The sequence below is a fragment of the Hypanus sabinus genome, chromosome 20 (assembly GCF_030144855.1).
Source record: "Hypanus sabinus isolate sHypSab1 chromosome 20, sHypSab1.hap1, whole genome shotgun sequence".
NCBI classification, from domain to species: Eukaryota; Metazoa; Chordata; class Chondrichthyes; order Myliobatiformes; family Dasyatidae; genus Hypanus; species Hypanus sabinus.
In genome coordinates, this window is record NC_082725.1 from 12972695 (window position 1) to 12994922 (window position 22228).

The window sequence follows — 22228 nt, forward strand, 5'->3', positions numbered from 1 at the left end:
TATATATATATATATATATATGTGCCTATGACTTTTGCATAGTACTGTAGGTGTTCTTCTTGATGCATTTCTGCTGTTTCTGCATTCATTGTGAAGTCCATGGGTTGGAATTTGGTTGGACAAGAGGCTGTCATGGAATACAACCAGGCATGTAGTGGGTTCCAAAGAGCACCTATACCAGTTGGCATATTAATTGGAGGGAGGATAGAAACTAGATTTCTTTTGGTACATTAGTGAAAATTGAATGAAAGGCAGATTGGGGGCATTGATGAATTTGGTTATTACTTTCCGCCTCTAAAGCTCTAACTCATGAATGAGGAGAGTTGTGGAGTGCTCATTTGGTCCTCAGGTTGCCCATGCAGGTGGAAAGATATTGAGGCCGAACCACTTCCAGACAATGAGCATGGTCAGTCTTCTGGTCAGCTGAAGTCAACCTGTAATGTTAGATGCTGCAAAGACCCTCCTCTTATCTTCTCTGCATTTGGCTAATAGTACTTAGTTAAGTTGTTGTGCTCAGACAGTGGCAGTTTGTGGAATCACATAGCCCTCACACAGTAAACTGTGGCTACCAGTTTAGCCATGAAACCAGCCTACCTGTCGTCAAGGGAAAAGTGCTAGGAAAAGGCCAGTGGTATCAGGAAGGATCCCACCCACCCTGCTCATGGACGGTTTGTCCTACTGCTAGCATGTAGGTGGAAAAACATGCTCAAAACCAGTTACTCCCCTGCAAGCCATCAGACTGATCAAAACCTCCACCCATTAACCCACCAAAGTACACCACCCACCACCTCTACGTTATCACCTCCTCCGAGAGTCACCTTATGTACAGATACACCTGTGCCCAGAGTCACTTTATATAGTAGAATCAGTGTAAGTATATAAGCAAATCTTACATTCTTATATTTATTGTGTTCTGTATGCTTGTGGTGTTTTTTTAATGCTGCATCGGATCTGGAGTAAGAATCGTTTCATTCAAGGGATATGGGGACAAGGCAGGGACTGGGTATTGATAGTGAATGATCAGCCATGATCTCAGAATGGCGGTGCAGACTCGAGGGGCCGAATGGTCTACTTCTGCACCTATTGTCTATTGTCTATTCTCCCTTACACTTGTGTACTGGCAAATGACAACAACAAACATGGAACAGATTGTGTCTGTTGATGTGAAACCAAATGACACTGACAGAGACCTGCCTCTACAGTTCATTAGGTAATCAGATGTACATCCCATATAATTTGGCTTGTTAAGTATTTTTTTTCTTCTTCTTTGTTCAATATCTTGCAGCTTGATGAGCTTTCTGCAGCAGAGCAACCAAATCTGTCAGGCCTACAGGATCTGGATTCAGCACAAGCAGAAAAGGTCAAGGAGCTGCTCCAAATTTTAGGCTTTAGCTGCTCAAATGGGGAGGGTTGTTTGACCAAAGACATCAAGACTCCAGAACTATTAGCAGCTGGGTTCCACCTTTTTACTACTCTAACTGGTAAGCAGTTGCACACTAATTTGGAATATTAGTGAATAATACCATTTTCACAATTGTTTCTTCAGGGATTACTTGGTAAGAAATCAGCTGAATTTTCAGCTTAAGAACAAAATTGTCCACTTGCTCCAGTTCTTTCTTTTCAGGTTGTAGTAAGAAAATTCTTCTTAAAAAAAAATTTGTATTTTAAAACCATGAACAACAACCACACCAAGTCATCAAAGTTCCAACTGAGACAGAAAACGATTGAAATACTTGTCGAGCACTTTTTTCCTATGCCTTATAACAAGCAACAATTAACTCAGAGTGGATCAATCATAAGAGCACTTATTTTTACTTGCTAAAAACAAGCAGCATAGTCACTGCTTTATACAGAAATGTTATCTATCCACACCAGTTCAGGGACAGGGTGCAATTTGTTAATCTGCTTTATTAGTGTACGTTCATTCTTCCAGTGACTGAATCCACTTGTCTTTCTGCAGTTTGTCACAGGTATACTTAAGGTCTGTCAGCATAATGTTACGCAAAGACTATTAACAAAGCAATACAGGTTCCATTTTGTTACAACGAGTAACGTACACTTCCACGTCAACCGCATCAAGTCATCAACGTTCCAACTGAGACAAAAGACGATCGAAATATCTGCTATGTCAGGCAGTTTTGCAGAGAACAAAATAAAGTTAATTCTGCAGGTGATCTTTCATTGGAATCTGAAGGGAGTTGAAAGAATATTTTTGTTTCTCTCATCACAGAGGCTACCTGACCCTCTGAGTATTTTTATCACTTTGTCTAATTTCAATTGTCCAATATCTGTGGTATTTTACCATTGTCACAATTTAGCATTTGTGCTGAGTCAGATCCAGCAATACTTTGGATAAATACATCAACTTCTTAATAATTACTGGTATTCTTTCCAATGTTTAAACCTGTCTGAATAGCTTGCAGCCAGCTTATTTTGGACAGATTAATTACTAAAGCTTTATTTTAAATGGGTATGGCATTTTCTTCATCTTTAATGTTATCAAATTGTCTAACAATTGCCTATGAAAATTGCCCAGCAATTTTACTTTAAAATTACAGCTCCAAGAGTGTTTCAATTGCTTAGAGCTAAGTTATGGTACTTATACAGTATTTTTAAATTTGTTTAGGAATGTCTGAAGAAACTCTTGCGGTCTTGGGTATTTGTTGTGAAACTCAAATTCTTCCAAGTTTGCATTATTTGGTAAGTTACTCTATGCAATGTGACATTAAATAAGAATCAGTACAGTGGATTCCATTTAATTGAGACATATCAGGACCAGTATATTTTGGCCCAATTGAGCAGCTTCCTCAATTAACCAAAGTTTCATGGAAATAGCTACAAAAGTATTAAAAAAATACAATTTAACTGAGTAACAAATTATGTATTTAAATGAAATACAGAACAAATTAGAACACTACCAATGTCACTACAGTACTATAGTACTATATGTTAGTTCCTAATTGTTATCGAAGAAAGCATTAATCCAGTGTATGCTGCCATGTTCTTTGATGGACTCTAAATAACCAAAATCAGTGCGGACACCTGGTGCAGGTAGTGGACTGTTTTTGTAAAATACATCCTCTAAATCTTCATTTTCATTGTGAACATTAATGATGATTGTTGATACTTTCAAATTCTTTGAAGTCCCTAACATGTAGAAATATTGAGATTGTTCCATTTTCACACCCAGTCATTTGAAACAGCAGTGAGCAAATCAGCTCTGAATTGTCTTACTGCTTATTTCCCTCCAACTATCAGTGACAAAAATCACTGCTTTTTGAACAAGCACATACATCTGATGATATTTTAAAACTGTTCACTCTAAGCACTGTGTGGTGTTTAACGGCCAAACAAGTCTATACGACATTGGCAATAGTCTCCTAGCCCAATTACAAGGCATCGTGTCCCAAATAACTGAATGGAATCTTGCCTATTTTCTCAATTAGTTTTTGTTCTTTAAGAGTTGTTGCAAGTAAGGAGCTTCCCTGATTAACTAATAACCCAATTAACCAAAATCCACTATACATTACTTGGATTTTCATTATATTGTTCTGTGAAATAAAACATCTTCTTATGCATATTGGTTGTCTGTAAGTCTTCGTCTACTTATGTATAGATTTTCAAGAAACTCTGTCATATTTTTTCCTGTAAATGCCTGCAAGAAATGAATCTCAAGGCAGTATACGGCTGTGGAAACTGCAGCAAAGGAAGTATTAAATGTGTGCTAACCGAACAGAACACTGGCTCTTTGTACAGCCTTTCTCTGTGTGCAAGCTCACAAAGGCAATATTTCAAGATGATAAACTGACAGAGACAGTGTGCAGGCATAGTACAGTTGTCGACCTGTAACTGTTAACCTGCTCAGTTGAGGAAAAACACCAGAGACACGAAATTACCTCTGAAATGGTTTTTATTCAGAGAGGAGTTTGCAGCCCCCACGCACTTCAGGCGTAAGGTAGCCAACTCCCAACTTGTCGGTTTACAAAGGTCATACTTATACCCAAAGCAGGGTACTACATTCGCAAATACGGTTACCGATTCAAACTCATCAATTGATTGGCTATTGCATAGCTAAGCACGCGGAATACTCAGAAAAGCAAAGACGCAACGTTAATACTTGGAATTAAGTACAGATGCACTCAAAACACTGGAAATAGGTATAGCTCAAAATACTTTGCCAAACACATTGTCTTGTGGTCACAGGTTCCCTTTTCCTTGTGGTTTCCACGTCTTGCCCGGCACCTTATTTTAGCTACCTCTCCTTATACTTCCCCAATGACGTGCCTCTCCCTGGTCCTCTCTACATATTTTGCTTCACTTAACCCTAACCCACCCCCTCTCCATGTACCCCTTACCCTCTTCACATTCTCACAGTCACCAAGGCTGAACATGTCCTTGAAAGCCACACTCTTATATAACCTTTCTGTTTGAGCCTGGGAACCAAGGTCAATGAGCATGCAAGAGAAGATGAAGATGCAAGTGGAGGATTCCAGGGGTACTCTTGGACCATTATTTTACTAATTCTCGTATTGTTAGTCTTGAGCACACAGATTTAATTATTTATTAACTCTTGAAATCTGTATTATGACTAGTGCTTAAATATGCAAATGATGGGATTCAGAAGTGCACAATGTTTGTTTTGGATTAATATTTGCACACAACTTGTCAATTTTTGTATGAAGCGGCATTTCTTTGTTCAAACTTCAGAACAGTGTGGTGATGGGGTTATGCTGTTCTCCTTGTTCCATAAGTAAATAGAGTGTGATTAGAGTCATAGAAAATTACAGCACAGAAACAGGCCCTTCAGCCCATCTAGTCCATGTTGAAACATTTAAACTGTCCACTCCCATCAATCTGCACCTGGAATGCATGCGAAATATCACATTCCAATTCAACGGCGATGACAGGTAACACATTTGCACTTTGATAATGAACTTACTTTGAACGGATTGTTTTCTATTTTCAGATTAATAATGTCTCTGATGATGGGGTGGTTCCTGTTGATAATCCAGACCTCCTGCCCTTGAAAGAAGAGGAGAACTTCTGCATAGCTCACCGGCTGCTTGCATTATCAAATGTTTGCCTTGAAGTGGAAGAATCGGCAATGAAAGTTATAACAGATGTGGAGCCTGCTATGGCTCCTGTGCTTCTCTGCATAGTTCTGCAAGGATTTGCCATCCTAAATGGGATTAGCAATCCAACTATGCAGACTTGAAGGGCATTTAAAAAGAGCCCCATCACACTTAAATCAGGAACATTCAATATATTTGAGGTATTCTGAAGCTAACTGGGTTATGATTAATGGGGTAAATGAAAAAATCATAGTGGCCCTGATTATAACTGAGATGTAACTTATGTAAGATTCATAATATTTTCTATCCTGCAGAAAATTATGGAAGAGCAATGTTATGTCTCAAGTGTAACAACTGAGGATTGTGAATGTGTGTTGTGGAACAGTCCATAAGGATTGATTGAAATTTCTCTATAGACAATGTCATTGTTAATTTTATACAACAAAAGTTGGAGTAACATAAGCAGAACAAATATCATGAATAGAAAGCCATTGTTTTTGTCCTGGATTATGAAATTAGTTTATAATAGTGTAGTATTAAATTCCATTTGTGGTTTGCTCTAAGTTTAAAAATCTGGAGCATTTGTCTATCTCACACATTTCCAAGAAATCTTAGCTTGCACTACTATGATCTTTAGTCAGAAATACTAATGATTAATTATATGAATATAAAACAAATTTTAATTATATTTTTGACTAATATTTAAATGAAATGTGATTCTTCGAACTATGGATGTCTTCTGAATAGCAATTTAAAACATCTTGGAGACACTCAGCATATTGCTTAAAATATCCTTTATGCTCTAAAATCAATTACAGATAATTTGGTTAAAACACTGACTTTGAAATGTCACATGAGCAATAGTTACTATACTTTGTGTAGTTTTCAACCTTATATTAGTTTAGTAATTATGACAATGAAAGTGATAGTTTCAGAAGACATTTTCAATGTTTTCTGTTTGTGGAAGTCCAATTTTTCACACAGAGGCTGAAAACTAAAGCAATTAATATCTTGAAACCTGATTTTAAGCCAGCTGGTATTGTTGATTCTATTTCTAACACTTTGGCTTATCTGTAATATTTGTGTTTGCAGATAAATACAATTTTTTCATTTGCTTATTAGATTTGGCACCCAAGGTACCTGTTATTTAATATCTCCATTAAATAAACAGTTTTATTGGCTTGTTGAATCAATTGTGACAAAATCTCTCTTTCTGTCAAATCTTGCCAGAGTTACCAATTGAATGTGGGCTGACAGATTCCAGGTTTGCAGAGAAGTGTTTGGTGAGTTCCTGAGTCCCTGCAACCAATTTGGAAAGGTGTGATGAATCATTGTGGACTTGGCGAGTTCAGCGAGGTTACAGGAGGTGTTTTTGGTGTGCTGAAATTAGCTTAGTGTCCAGTCAGGATCCAGTGTCCAGTAAGGGCAAGATAAACAGCTTTCTCGGATCAATGAAGGAAAAGGAACACTCCGAAGTTGCTGCTGGGTATTTTATTAGAGTATAATAAGTGATAAGAAACACTTAAGAGGATATACAAAATATTAAGTCTAAAACAATGTGTAAAATCATTGATAAAAGAACCAAGTCCCATTGCTTACTACTAAGTGATGCAAAGGATTAACTAAACAACAAGTCTAATACAGAGTACAGAATAATTAATACAGTAACAATTCTCAGAGCTTTCTGCTCATTGTCGATTCCAATTTACAACTAAGAGCCTGGAGATTCCTCAAGGTGCTTGGTACCAACTGTGATTCAGGTCTGAGGACAGAAGTTCCATGGGCTTGCTCACAGCTCCATTTATATACATAATCAGGAAAGCCCGTGCTTCTTGTCTGATCTGTGCATAGCAGTCAGGTACAATTCTAAAACTAATTATTTTGTAAAGGCATTTTTATCGGGAGGAGTTTACACTATCAACTATCCTCACTTGTTTCTGAAACAAAAAAACTTATTAGTCTTGATTACTATGCAAATGAAATGGTTTTGTTAATTTCCAAGAATCAAGTTACCACATTCCTTAATGCCTTACATCTGCATGCTTCAAGGCCTCAGGGACACCAGAGTCAAAACCTTAAGTCTTTCTAATTAACATGATTGTTTGTTGTGAGTACTTTGAACAACTGTTACAATTTTTTCAAATATAATAAAACACAGAGGTAGTAGCCCTAGTCTTCTTACCAGAACCCAACTGGGTCTGACTTCATATGGAATTTGGCTAAGTCAGATATCAAAACCATTATCAGATGTTCTGTTTCGATTGACTAACTGAGTTGGGTTTTAATTTTATAACTGAACAGGCTTCCAAGAAACATGCTCAGCATTGGATATATGAAGCAATACACAAAGTTCTTGATATCTTCAATGTCATTAGTTTTCCCAACCAGAAAATTTTGTTTTAAACGAGTCACATAGCAGAGAACAGCTAAACAGTAAGTATGTCAGTGATATCATTACTTTCAAATATCTAAAGCGAACTTTAATTTTGCATTTATAAAAACAGGTTCAAATTCTCTAGCCTGCCAACCTTTGGAACTAGAATTAGTTTATTATTGTCACATGTACTGAGATACAATGGAAAAACTTGTCTTGCATACTATTCATACAATCAATTCATTATATTGGTGTAAAACAGGGTACAACAATAGCAATGCAGAAACAAGTGTAACATCTTCAGAGAAAGTACAGGTAAACAGTAAGTTGCAAGATCATAATGGGGTGGATTGTGAGGTTAAGAGTTCAACTTGCTGTACTAGAAAACTATTTAGTAGTCTTATAACAGCGGGGTAGAAATTGTCCTTGAACCTATGATGTGCTTTCAGACTTTTGTATCTTCTGCCTGATGGAAGCAGGAAGAAGAGAGGATGTCCAGGGTGGATGAGGTTTATGATTATGCTGGCTGCTTTAATGAGGCAGAGAAATGTATGGACAGACTCCATTGAGGGATGGCTGTTACTTTGATGCACTGAGCAGTGTTTAGAGCTCTCTGCAGTCTCTTGCAGTCACATACAGAGCAGGTGTTAGACAATCAATTATGCATCCAAATAGGAGAAACAGGAACGTTAGGTCATACACCACCAAGTTCAGGAACAGTTATTACTCTTCAAGCATTAGACTCTTGAACCAGCATGGATAACTTCATTCACCTCAGCATTGAACTGATCACTGAACACAAGCTATGGACTCAAAAGTGACACTACAACTCATAAGGCCATAAGATATAGGAGCATATTTAGGCATTTGGCCCATTGAGTCTGATCCACCATTTCACCAGTTCCCAATCGCTCCAATCACTTGCCTTCTTCCCATATTCCTTCATGCCCTGACTAATGTAGAATCTATCAACCTCTTTCTTAAGTATACTCAATGACTTGGCCTCCACAGCTGCCTGTAGCAATGGATTCCACAGGTTCACCACTCTGGCTGAAGAAATTCCTCCTTATCTCTGTCCTAAAAGGATGTCAGTCTATTCTGAGGCTGTGTTCACTGGTCTTAAGCCATAGGAAACATCCTCTTCACATCCACTCTGTCGAGGCCTTTCAACATTCAATTGGATTCAATGAGATCCCCCATCATTCTTCTAAACTCCAGTGAGTATAGACCCAGAGCCATCAAACGCTGCTCATACGTTAAACATTTTATTTCCATAATCATTCTCATGAACCTCCTCTGGATCCTCTGCAATGCCAGCACATCTTTTCTTAGATAATGGGCATTCTCAATGCCTGCTGGCATTTCCTTCCAATCAATTTTGGTCAGATCCTCTCTTAAGCCTCTGTAATTCCCTTTACTCCGCTGTAATTATGATACATGTGACTTTAGCTTCTCCTTCTCAAATTGCAGTGTGAATGATCACTGGCCCCTTTGCCTTAAACTCATGTTCTCAGTGTTATTTATTTACTTATTTTTAATAGCTCAATTCATTTTCTTTTGCATATTGTTTATCAGTCTTTGCGTCTAGTTTTTCAATTACTTGTATTTTTTTTGTTTGGCTTTGAATGCTTGCAAGACAATAAACCTCAAGGTAGAATGAGGTGGTTTTGCTAATAAATTTACTTTGAACTTCTGTGGTGCATTAATAAACACTGGGAAGGGTGAATGGGTCATGTGAAATTTCTTCAGACCCTGAGGATGTTGAGCAGTTTGTGAGCTTTCTTGGCTGTATTGTCTACATGGTGGGATGAGGACGGGCTATTGATGTTCACTCCTAGAAACCTGAAGCTCTCAAACTCAACACCATTGACGTAGACTGGAACATGTGGAAAGAAGCCCCTTTCAGATATTCAACCTCTCCCAGAAGTTCCAGGAGTCTCCTTGCATACTGATAGTGGCTCCCTGACGCCCGCAATTTATATACAATATACTGGAAATCGATTTTTTTTTGGGGGGGGGGAAGAAAGAGAGGGAGGAGGGGGAAAGATAGAGAATGAAAATGACGGAGAGAGCATCCTGATTGGTGTCTCTTCGTGCTAAGTAGACCTATCAGTTTTCTCTGTGGGCGGGCTTTACAGTCGACCTCTCTCTCTCTCTTTCATTGTCCATCAGTTCAGTTTAGTGTCCTGCAGCGCCATGCAGAGTGTTCCAAAAAAAAGAAAATATAAAACGCATTTCATCCCAGACTACACCAAAGTGTACTCCTGCCTAACAGGGGTCAAAAGTAATGACAGTGTTGCTCGCTGTACTGTTTGCAACTGTGACTTTTCTATTGCCTATGGTGGGTTAAATAACTAAAAGACATGTTGAGGTGAGTTTAACAGATGCCATTTGTTCATTAGCATAGCTGATGATTTAAACTGGCTGGCTAGCTGCTCAAAATGCTCCAATCTGCCAAGCAAGCCACATCACAGTCAAAGGAAAATTTGCAAAAGAAATAGAAAAGCTATTTGCATTAGCATTGAGACTGCCAACAAAATACTTGACAAGGTATATATACATATAAATGTGTGTGTAAATAGTTTCAATATGCAATCAAATAAATTGTTCTGTTTTTTCATAATCAAATATCCTGAATACATACACCCTTGGAGGTTAACTGGAGGGTGGGGGAGGAAATGGGGTTCCGGTGCTACCTCCCTGAAATGAGTTTTTGCAGGGTGGGATGTCACAATTGCCAGCACTTTTTGTTTACTTGACATTGAGGGAAAGGTTATTTTGGCACCAGGTTGATAAAATCACTATCTCCTTCCTGTACTCAAAACTTACTGTTATTTGAGATATTGGTGCTGAACTATAGAAACTGGCCTTTGATGCGTCGTCTTCTGAGCAGAACTGTTCTTTTTAAGGATAGATCCCGTGTCACATAAAGCTTCCAGTGACAGTGGTTAGCGACACTTCCCAGCGTCAGAAACACTGGTGGCTGTGACGGCAAAAGTTGAACTGGTAAGCTAATGATCTACAAGTTAGTATAAAACTTAGTTGTAGATCTAATCTACACTTTCAAAGCATGCCAGACCATAGAATGTCAGACTTGAAATCTTCAACCTGTTTCTGAATTCTAAAATATTTTATTAAACAACAGATGATAACTACAAAGTTGTGGAGTATAGTATTAAATCCTTTCCGTGCCAAATGAGATTGATGGCGGAATGTGGTGAGTGCGCATGCGGCCGATCGATCGCGTGGTTAATCGATTGGGCCTCCCAAGTGTGGCTGCCGTTCGCTTTGCGCGGGCTTTCGAATGCGCATGCGGCCGATCGATCGCGCGGTTAATCGATTGGGCCTCCCAAGTGTGGCAGCCGCTCGCTTTGCGCGGGCTTTCGAATGCGCATGCGGCCGATCGATCGCGCGGTTAATCGATTGGGCCTCCTAAGTGTGGTAGCCACTCGCTTTGCGCGGGCTTTCGAATGCGCATGCGGCCAATCGATTGTGCGGTTGCTCGATTGGGCCTCCTAAGTGCGTTGGGCGCTCCCGCTCTTTGCGCGGGCTTTCTAATTCGCCTCTTTTCGACCGGGCGGGCTCCGTTCGTATTTACTGCACTATAAGTTGCCTAGTTTGTGCTGTTACTAACCTGACTCAGTAAAGACGTTTGATTATGCCACTGCATTGTAGCTCCCGCTTCGCGCACACGGAACGTTTTGGCAACGGAGGATCAAAACAAGAATAGCCGCTCTGCTCCGAACGCCTATGGCAAAACCGACCCGTGGACCCTGTCAGCAAGGTGAGATATTTAACTACATCAAACTCCTGCCCATCTTAAAACTGGCACGTAAAGCTGGAAGAGGCAACGAAACTCAAACTGCTCTGCGAGCACTCGGGGAGAGCCTGGGCAGAAGTACTTCGATGCTCTGGGCCTACTGAATGATTCGGAACTAACAGGCACGTTTGAGGCTTCAGACAACCTTTGGATGTCTTGACGGCACGCTTCAGGTTTTCACAGTTACAGCAGACGCCTGACAAGGTCGCAGATGATTTCCTCACAAGACTGACTCTAGCTGCGCAGAAACACAAACACAGAGCGAATTCGAAGCGATGCTTATCCAAGCATTAATTGGTGGGGTCCAAGATGGGAGTACTCCTGTCTGAAAAGCACGATTTGTCCCGGGACAAGGCACGCTCCACAACTCCCACTGAGAAGCAATCAAGAGAGGCCTCACACAAAAAGCCCCCTTCCGAAAACGTCTATGTTTGCCAGTGGATGCCGGCCCGCTGCCGATAGTCTTCACAGAGATCACGGAAGCCTCCACAGAAATGCCATCACTGTGGGAAAGTTATGCCCAAAGGTCCAAAAGACAGTCTGTTGGATCTGTTAGAAGGTAGGGCACCTCAAGGGCCGGTCGGAAGTAACTGCGGAACGGTAGATCGCGGAATAAGCTGGAGACAATTCCTTGTGAACTTTACCCGCTAGTTTTAATTAGCTGGAGAAGGATGCACTCATAGATGAATCTTTTACTGAGGTTGTCAACCCAGAGTACAGGCTTGAGATAGTAGATGGGTGACCACCAGTAAAACTAATGGAAGAAAGGGTTCCTCTGTGGCCATTCCGCTCAGTAACAAGTATACCCCTTTTGATTCTGCTGTGTGGGGGGGGGGGGCAGCGGCATGACCTATCATAGCACAACAGCAGCACCTAAGCCACCTGTGGCCAGCTCTGAGGCTCAGCAGTGAAGGGTAAAGTCAGGCAGAACGACAGTGATAGGATACTGGATAGTTAGGGGGATGGACAGCAAATTCTGTGGCCTGAAAAGAGAAGCCAGGATGGTGTGCTGAAACCCAGGTGCTAAGGTCTAGGATGTCTCAGAGCTTGTTTCATAGAAAACCTACGACACAATACAGGCCCATCAGCCTGCAATGCTGTGCTGAACATGTACTTATTTTAGAAATTACGTAGGGTTACCCAGAGCCCTCTATTTTTGTAAGTTCCATGTACCTGCCCAGGAGGCTTTTAAAAGACCCTATCATATCCGCCACCACCAGTAGCCTATTCCACGCACTCACCACCCTCTGCGTTTATAATAATTAAAAAAAAATCTTACCCCTGACATCTCCTCTGTACCTACTTCCAAGCACCTTGAAACTGTACCGTCTCGTGTTAACCATTTCAGCCCTGGGAGAAAGCCTGTGACTATCCTCACGATCAATATCTCTCATCATCTTATACACCTCTATCAGGTCACCTCTCATCCTCTGTCACTTCAAGGAGAAAAGCCAAGTTCACTCAACCTATTCTCATAAGGCATACACCCCAATCCGGGCAACATCCTTGTAAATCTCCTCCACACCCTTTCTATAGTTTCCATCATAGAAGATTCTCAAGAGGGAGGGTAGGCATCCAGAGGTTGTGGTACACATTGGCGGGAATGACATAGGGAGAATGCGGGAGAAGGTCCTGTGCAGTAAGTATAGGGAGTTAGTGAAGAGTCTGAAAAGCAGGATCTCCAAAGTAGTAGTCTTTGGATTACTCCTAGTAGCACATGCTAATCAGGGTAGGAGAAGGAAGATAGTACAGTGACTGAGTAGCTGAGGAAATGCAGCTGGGGGCAGGTTTTCAGAGTTCTGTATCATTGGGACTTCTGGGGAAGATATGACCTGTACAAAAACGACAGGTTACCTTTGAACGCTAGGGAGACTTGTGGATGGGTTTGCTAGAGATGTTGGGGAGGGTTTAAACTAAGTTGGCAAGGGGAATGGGAACTGGAGTGATAGGACTGAGGATGGGGCAGTTGGTATACAAGTCATTGTGTGTCATGAGACTGTGAGGAAAGATAAACAGATCATAGGGCAAAATCGTAGTCAGTGGATTGAGGTGAAATGTATCATGGGGGCAAAATTGAAAAGCATGATGAACACAGAACTGAAGGTGTTATATTTGAACACAGTATATGTAATGAGGGAGATGATGTTGCAGCACAGATAGAGACTGGCAGGTATAATGTTATGGGCATCACTGACTTGTGGCTGAAAGAAGATCATAGCAAACGTCAACGGATATATGTTGAATTGAAAGGACGGGCATGTAGTGGAAGGGTGTCTTTGTTGGTAAAATGAAATGAAATCTTTAGAAAGAGGTGACAGGATCGGAAGATGTAGAATCCTTGTGGATAGGGTTAAGAACTGACAAGGGTGAAAAGAGACTACAACCCAGGCTGAAGAGACTGTGAAGGCATTAGTAATGATCTTTCCGGAATCACTAGATCATGGAATGGTTCCAGAAGATTGGAAAATTGCAAAAGAAACACTAATCTTTAAGAAGGAAAGGAGGAGGCAGATCTGTTATGTATTGGAAATCTGTCATTGTATTGGAAATTTAATGAACAACTTCTGATAAACTAAACACTAAAAGCTTATTAATTTCTAACATAATAAAAATGTGACAGCAGTTTAAAATTAACTTGGAATAGTTCACCTTTTAAATGTTGGTGGTGATTGATGAAAATTATCCTCAGCTTCTCTTAGCAATTAAAGCTCTCCTTGGACCTGCTCTTCTGTTGGATGCTGATTTTCCTTCTTTATCTTCTGGAGAATTTCCCTTTGGGAACAAAGTGACAAGTTAATTCTCATGTATAGTTGAACAGCTGTGTGCAGAGAAAGATGTGTAAAATGTGGGTTAAAATGTAACACATTACTGAAACACGTTCTCAATTCTAATGGGAAGGAAATTAATTTGTTCCTACCAGGCTTCTTTGGTCACTACATAGTTTGCAATGGCACCTTGAAAGCCATTGAACTTGTTTGAGAGAGAGACCGAATATGCTCCTCTGTTTTGAAAAAGCAGCCAATCTCCAATTTCCAGTTCGGGCAGCTCACAGTGATCAATAACATAGTCAAAGGAATCACAGGTTGGTCCCCAGAGTTTTGTGTTAAACAGTTGTTGGTCAAGGTTGACTTTCTGCAGGAAGTAAGTATCGGGTCAGTTTTGTTCATTTGGACTTAATTAAACCTTGTATTGTTGAGCAGTGTACAAATGTTATCCCAATGTTACTTTTATCCTTTATTGCTATCAACATGTTTCAGCAACTGTTTTTAAAAAAAAAATTCTGCTGTCCTAATGTTCCAAAAATAACTCATCAGTGGTAGTGATGTAGAAGAGGACCATTTTAATCATTCTCTTGAAGAATTGCTTATGGGTTCCAATCCTGGACTTTCACTACTTTGTACCAATAGCCTCTTGACTACCACCTGTTATATATTGGAAGTACTGAGGCAGATCACCCTCTACACAGTAATTAAAGATTGCCTGCCCTTCATCATGTTTGTATTGGTAAGGTCCTGGGCATGATCTTTTTTTGGGGGGAACCTCAAACACTCATGCAAATTGAAATGCAACTGAAACAACCACTGTACTCAATGGTTTTGACAGTTTACATGCTCTGTCATAAAATTGATTGTCACAAGCATTCATTACCTGTTAAAAGTGTAGTAACACCATATATCCATGTAAAAATAATTTTCAGAATAAAGTTTATTGCGAATGCCAAATGCGGGAGATTTAACTTGGTACAAGTTTTGTAGACACTTTCCACACCAGGAACTGAGAAACTACAAAAGATGGCATCTAGCACACTGGACTTGCCATTGCTAGATGCACACCTACATTGTAGCTTGCACTTGGGATTTTCACAATTCCCCTCAACCCACACAATCTACCCCATCCACGGACTTAACATGAATGTTTTTAAAGAGCAAGTTAGACATGGAATAAGTAGTACTGAATTCCATATTTGTAAATTTAGTTGGCTCCATCTTGGGTACTAGCCTACAAAGTACCCAGGGCATCTGTCTCAGAAAGGCAGCTTCCATTACAGGTGGCCCCCACTTTTCGAATGTTTGCTTTACGACAACTCGCTGTTACGAAAGACTTACATTAGTACCTGTTTTCACTAACCAAAGAGGATTTTCGCTTTTACGAAAAAAAGATGCCCGCTTTGTACGTGTGTTTACCCTGAGAAAGACTACAATGACCGTGAAGCCTTGTGCAGGCAGTTTGTGCATGCGTGTACATGCACACGCATGTGCATACGTATGTGTGTATGTGCCAAATTTTTTTCTCCAAATCGATTGGCTTGCTGCCTTCCAGAGTTTGATAAGTGAAACTACGCTGTACCTACATTATTTCTACTTTATATAGGGTGTATATTTATCATATCATTCCTGCGTTTACTGTATGTTAATGTTATTTTAGTTTTTATGTGTTATTTGCTTCGATTTGGTAGGTTAATTTTTTGGGTCTGGGAATGCTCAAAAATTTTTCCCTTATAAATTAATGGTCATTGCTTCTTCATTTTTCGACATCGGATTACAAACTGTTTCATAGGAACGCTCTACCTTTGGATTGTGGGGGAAAACCTGTATTAAGGACCTCCAGTACGTAGGGCATGCCCTTTCCTCACTGTTACCATCAGGTAGGGGGTACAGACACCTGAAGACACCCACTCAGTGATTCAGGAACAGATTCTTTCCCTCTGCCATCCAATTCCTAAATGGACATTGAACCCTTGAACACTATTTCACTTTTTTTAATATATATTATTTCTGTTTTTTGCAGTTTTTAATCTATTCAATGCACATATACTGTAATTGGTTTAGTTAGTTATTTTTTATTATTATTTTTCCCTCTATTATGTATTGCATTGAACTGCTGCAAAGTTTACAAATTTCATGACACATGTCAGTGATAATAAACCTGATTCTGATACTTAAAGGAAGGTTCTGCCACTCTAGGTTTTAGGTGTGCCCACTACACATGAAGGTAGCAGCCAGATAAAGGATTATTGCCCTGAAATATTAACTTTATTTTACTCTCCATAATTGTCAGACTTGCTGGGTAACTCGAAAGCTTTGTTTCTAAGACAGATTGTTCTGAAACATTTTCCATTATACATGCATGAATAACTTCATGTGCTATCATCAACAAACGTTCCCAGTTCTGATCTTAAAATGAAAGGGAAATCAACAGTTAGGTTTATCCTGGATAATGTTTTGAGGCTGTAATGTTCCTGCCTTGATGCCATTGCCTTCTGTGTCTCCAGGCCACTGAGGACCCATTCAGCCAATCTCTCTCACCTCTGGAATTAAACTTTGATTCAGGTTTGGACCTAGGCTGTAATAACACAAGGGGCCAAATAATCTCTGTGAGACCCATTCTGGCCATTATTTGACAGACCATTGGTGAGTTAAGACTGCTCGATAACATCAACAATATGTGTCTTGTTAATGAATGAAAGTAAACCAATGGGCTGGTAGTTTGCTGGAGTAGATTTGGCCTGCCTATATGATAGGTGTGCTTACAAAAAGACTTAACAGCATTTTTCTTACATTATGTTTGTGAATCCTTACCTTAAATGCTATTGGTATTATTGGAGTGTATTCAGCTTTTAAAGACCCATGCCGACCATCATTTATATAGTACATTATGGTTTTCTTAGTCTCAGTCTCATCATCTAGAAAAGAGAATTAACACATAAGATCCATGTACTGAATTTCAGAGATTAGCTTTGTAGCATTAATGTTGAAGGAAAGTAAAGGGCTTGTGCTATTTTTTAAAGCATGGCTCTCCTGAACCATGAGTAGAGAAAGTATGCAGTGGAACCAGCTTTTTATGCGTTTGTATCATAAGTACAGAAAATATTGCTATGTGTGGTTGCTAACTCTTTGGAGATAATCTCATATGTTAGGAAAAAACAGCTGACACAATTTTCCTGGTCACACAATTCCCAGTATGGGCTGTCAGCCAGAAGAATGGTGAAAGGCTGCAACTGGATAGCATTCGTATGTCCACTGCTTTTTTTTTGTTACAAGGTCTGTGGCTTCCATCACTTATTTTCCGACCTCGGTGAGTGGAATTCACGAATGTACTTCAATCCATCATCTGAAACAATAGTGGAGGGAGATTCAGTATTTATTTAAATCCCAGCAACTGCTCACTACCATGATTTTAACCTAATCATGGGATAATTTACAATGACCACTTCCCTGGTACATCTTTGAACTGTGGGAGGAAACTCAAGAACCCAGAGAAAACCCATGCAGTCCATGGGTGGATGTACAGAAACTCCTTCTGGAGGATTGAATTCAGCACCCTGAGCTGTATCAGCATTGTGCTGATTGCTATGCTACCGTGATGCCCAATATTCTTTTAGAAAGGGGTATTAACAGTCAGTATCATGTTTGTTATTACTGATCTATGTTGCAAAATTTGTTGTTTTGTGGCAGCAAAACAGTGCGATACTGCAAAAGGAGCAGAAATATTGAGGTAGTACTTATTCAGAAATCTGGTGGAGGGGAGGAAGCTGGTCCTAAAACATTGAGTCTTCAGGCTCCAGTTTCTCCTCTCTAGTGGTAGTAATGAGATCATGTGGTGGTGGGAATTCTTAATGCCAATGATGGAGCTGGCTGAGTTTGCAACCAGTTTTTTCCAATCCTGTGCATTGGTGCCTCCACACTAGACGGTGATGTAATCATTCAGAGTGCTATCCACGGTACATCTGTAGAAATTTGCTAGAGTCTTTGGTGACATACCAAATCTTATCAAACTCGCAATAAAATATAACTGCTGGCTTGCCCTCTTCATAAATGTAAATAAATGAGTAGTGCAAATAGAGAGGGAAAAATGTACCGAGATAGGTCTCATGGGTTCATTGTCCATTTAGAAATCAGGTGGTGGATGAGAAGAAGCTATTCCTGAAATGTTGAGTGTGTGTCTTCAGGGTCCTGTATCACCTCCTTGATAATAGCAATGAGATGAAAGCAAGTCTGAGGTAACAGGGGCCTTTAATGATGGATGTCACCTTTTTGAGGCATTGCCCTTTGAAGGAGACCTTGAAGTTGGGGGAGAGGGGGCTGGTGCCCATGATGGAGCTGACTTTCTGCACTTTTTTTCTGATCCTGTTCAGTAGCCCCTCCATACCAGACAATGATGCAACCAGTTAGAATTCTCTCCATGGTACATCTGTAGAAATTTGTCTTTGATGATGGACCAATTCTTCTCAAACTCCTAGTGAAATATAGCTTCTTTGTAATGCATCAACGTGTTGGATCCAGGATAGATCCTCAGAGCTATTGATAGCCAGTAGAGACCCACTTGAAACTGCTCACCCTTTCCACTTCTGATCCCTTGATAAGGGCTGTTTTGTATTCCCTCAAATTCCCCTTCCTGGTCCATAATCAATTCCTTTGTCTCACTAACATTGAGTCCAAGGTTGTTGATGTGCCACCACTCAATCAGCTATCTCACTATGCGTCCTTGTCACAATCTGAAATTCTGCCAACGATAACTGTATTGTCAGCAATTTTATTCTGATGACACAGGATGGCATTTGAGCTCAGCATGGCAACACTATCATAGGTGTAGAGAGGGTATGAAAGTAAGCTAACCAATAATATAAAAAATTCCAAGAAATTTTCAAATATATAAAAGTAAAGAGAAGTGAGAGTGAATGTTGGACCACTGGAAATTAACACTGGGGAGGTAGTGATGGGGGACGAAGAAATTGCGGACAAATTTAATAAGTATTTTGCATCAGTCTTCACTGTGGAAGACACTAGCAGTATGCCAGAATTTTGAGAGTGTCAGGAGGCCAGAAATGAGTGTAGTTGCTAATGCTAAGGAGAAGGTAGGTAAGTCACCTGGACCAGATGGTGTACACCCCAGGGTTCTGAAAGAGGTAGCTGAAGAGATTGTGGAAGCATTAGTAATGATCCTTCAAGGAAAAACTAGATTCTGATGTAGGGCTCTCAGTACCAGTAACTGTGGTGTTAACTGTTCAGGCTAACAAAATGGCTTCTCTGTATTGTTATAATGAAATAGCTTCTCTGTAATGTTACCTAATGCTGTAATGGGTTGTATCTGGAATGTTTGGGTTATAACTGTAGATAGGGGGAGGGGGACTAACTAATGGAGAATTGTTATGCTATCTTGTATCTGTGAGCTGAGTGGGAGTTCGCAGTCTTTTTCGGGAGGCGAGTGAGGAGGACGAATGTGTGAGGAATGGACAACGGTTCCAGGGCAGAAGATACTGGACGTTGGCGGTTCAGACAGTGGCCAAAGACTCGGAAGGTCGTTGTGGATGGAACCGGAGGCGTGAGCTCCAACGTATTAAAATATCATGTGCACAAATTGATAAACTTACTGATTTGGCGCCTTTAGGTTATCTGTTTGTACTAACCCATCACTGAGGAATAACTATAAAGTTGCAATTATTTACTCACCTTTGGTGTATTGTCTGATATTTGTGTTGCCAGTACAGGAGGGGGGCATTACACCATATTTACATCGAAGTATTGCACTATTGGTGGGGCGATAGCAGTTCGCCCTAGGTAAATGGGGGTAAATTGGGGGGCATGGATGCTACACTGGCATGGTTCCATAAGAATATAAAATTGCAAATGTTACTCCACTGTCCACTTTTTTCCTGTGTTGTTTTCAGGTAGTTCAGTGTAGTTTTTGTACTGTTTCATGTAGCGCCATGGTTCTGAAAAACATTGTCTCATTTTTACTGTGTACTGTACCAGCAGTTATGGTTGAAATGACAATAAAGTGACTTGACTTGAAGGGGGGGAGGCAGAAGGAAGAAAATTGGTAGCCAGACTTCGGTCATTTGGAAGATCTTTGGAGTTCATTATTAAGGATGAGGTATCAGGGTACTTGGAGGCACATGATAAAATAGGACAAAGTCAGCATTGTTTCGTTGGTATTGCCAGCAGTTTTGGGCCCCTTATCTAAGGAAAGGTGTGTTGGCATTGAAGAGGGTTCACAAGAATGATCTGGGAATGAAAAGGTTGGCGTATGATGAGAGTTTGAAGGCTCTGACCTGTACTTGCTGGAGTTTAGAAGAATGAGGGGGACCTGAATGAAACTAATCGAATATTGAAAGGCCTAGGTAAAGTGGATGTAGAGAGGATATTTCCTGCAGTTTGGGAGTCTAAGACCAGGAGCGACAGACTCAGAATAGAAAGATGTTCCTTTAGAACAAAGATGGGAAGGATTTCCTAAGATAGGGGATGGTGTAAATCTGCAATTCAATGCCATGTATGACTAAAAAATGCTAAGTCATTGAGTATATTTTAAGTATAGGTTCGTGATCAGTAAGGGTGCCAAAGGTTGTAGTGAGAAGGCAGGAGAATGTTGAGAGGGATAATAAATCAGCCGTGATGGAATGGTGGAGCAGACTCAAGGCCAAATGGCCTAATTCTGCTCATGTGACTTATGGTCTTAAGAAGCTGACCAGGAATTTCAGCCATCTTCATGAATCTTCACATCCTAAGGTGACAATTCTTCCACCTTTTGCCTAAGGGAAACACAGAACTTCTCATGTCACATCTCCTTCTGGTGGTAAAGCTCTGGAATATATCACCCATCTTTCCCTCATACAGCATTGAGTACAGAAGATCATTGTAGCTAGTTGGTGATTTGTGGCAGAATTTACCATTGGAGTTAGTTGAATCTATAGTAATTCTTCTTCCAATGATATTCACAGCCATTGTGACTGAAGACATCACGTAATAACGGCCAGGTTCAGCAATTACAATCACTCCACTTGCTTCAGGGAAGTGAAGATCCAATGCACGATTGATCACTGCTGCAATCTACAACATGAAAATCAATTAGATATTATTACCTGATAACCAGCATTTTATATATAATGGATTCCAGTTAATTGAGCAGCTGCTTACTTGGGGCAATTTTTAAAGAATAAAAAATAATCGAGAAGATAGCTGAGATTTCCTTCATTTATTTGGCATACTATGCTGCTTAACTGGAACAGGAGATTTGCTGAAGTTTTTGTACTTGTGTGGCCATAGGAGATGTAATGCCCTGGTTAAGATTTTTTCTGTTATTGTGTGAGGTATTTCATTTTAGTTTTCTGTAAAAGCAGTATCCCCTGCTGGAAGAATGTTTTGGTTTCGGCTAAAGATAAGGGACTATTGTTCAACTTAAGAATGTTGTGTTAGCCAATCAGGATGGCGGAATTGAGAGAGGTTCCAGAGAGAGATTTGTGATAGATAATGGTGGGGTTTGGACTTGCGGTAAAGAGATTGGGGAAGATGTGATTGCAAGGAATGCTTTGCAAGATGAAGGAGTCCAAGATGTGAAGCTCTACTGGTGATTGGTAATGAGCATTCAGCACCATGAGTAATGGTTAAGCCCTGTTTTTTTTGAACAGGCGAACTCCAACAGTCAGATGCAGATTTAGACTGGTTTAACTGTAATGGGCCCTTTTCTTTTTCTTTCTTTGTGTAACTGTGATAAAGCTGAAATTAGTAAATATACTTTCTTTATAATTAACTTTCTGATTTATTCTGTATTTAATTTAAATACATACTCAGTTAACGGTAGTTTATCTTTTTTTTAAAAAACCACTTTCATGAGACTTTGATCAATTGGGGCAGATGCTTAACCAGGCCAAAATGTACTGGTCCTGGTGTGTCCCAATTAACTGGAATCCACTGTAGCTACAAATGAATTTGTACAGAAATTAGACATACTGAATTTGAATCTCACCTTCTGTCATTTAATGATTGTACTCTGATAATTCTTGCATTAAAGTAGACACCTTTCAACCCATGCAACTGACTGCAATTATGCCCTATCCTCTGCCAGTTGTTCCTCAATCTCTCTACACATAGCATCCACCTGCCCACCAACAGCACCATCCTCTGACTTAGCACTCTGTCTCTCATGCCTCTGCCAACCCAGTATGAACTCCTTCTCCAACACCTC

General features: G+C 40.1%; 2 protein-coding genes across 4 annotated transcripts in view; one reads left to right on the forward strand and one right to left on the reverse strand.

The window, feature by feature from the left end:
- gsdmeb (gasdermin Eb) overlaps positions 1–6255 on the forward strand; it is a 41155-nt gene extending 34900 nt beyond the window's left edge. For all 3 annotated transcript variants that reach the window (XM_059945112.1, XM_059945113.1, XM_059945114.1), the window contains exons 8-10: positions 1286–1481; positions 2627–2700; positions 4967–6255. In XM_059945112.1, the coding sequence (XP_059801095.1) occupies positions 1286–1481; positions 2627–2700; positions 4967–5215 (519 nt within the window). In that variant the 3' untranslated portion in view covers positions 5216–6255. The remainder of the gene's footprint in view (positions 1–1285; positions 1482–2626; positions 2701–4966) is intronic.
- A 7713-nt stretch (positions 6256–13968) lies between these two features.
- LOC132378304 (ornithine decarboxylase-like) overlaps positions 13969–22228 on the reverse strand; it is a 28740-nt gene continuing 20480 nt past the window's right edge. The window contains exons 7-10 of the mRNA XM_059945115.1: positions 20934–21093; positions 16846–16949; positions 14184–14398; positions 13969–14038 (exon numbers count right to left, since the gene is read on the reverse strand). Of these exons, the coding sequence (XP_059801098.1) occupies positions 13969–14038; positions 14184–14398; positions 16846–16949; positions 20934–21093 (549 nt within the window). The remainder of the gene's footprint in view (positions 14039–14183; positions 14399–16845; positions 16950–20933; positions 21094–22228) is intronic.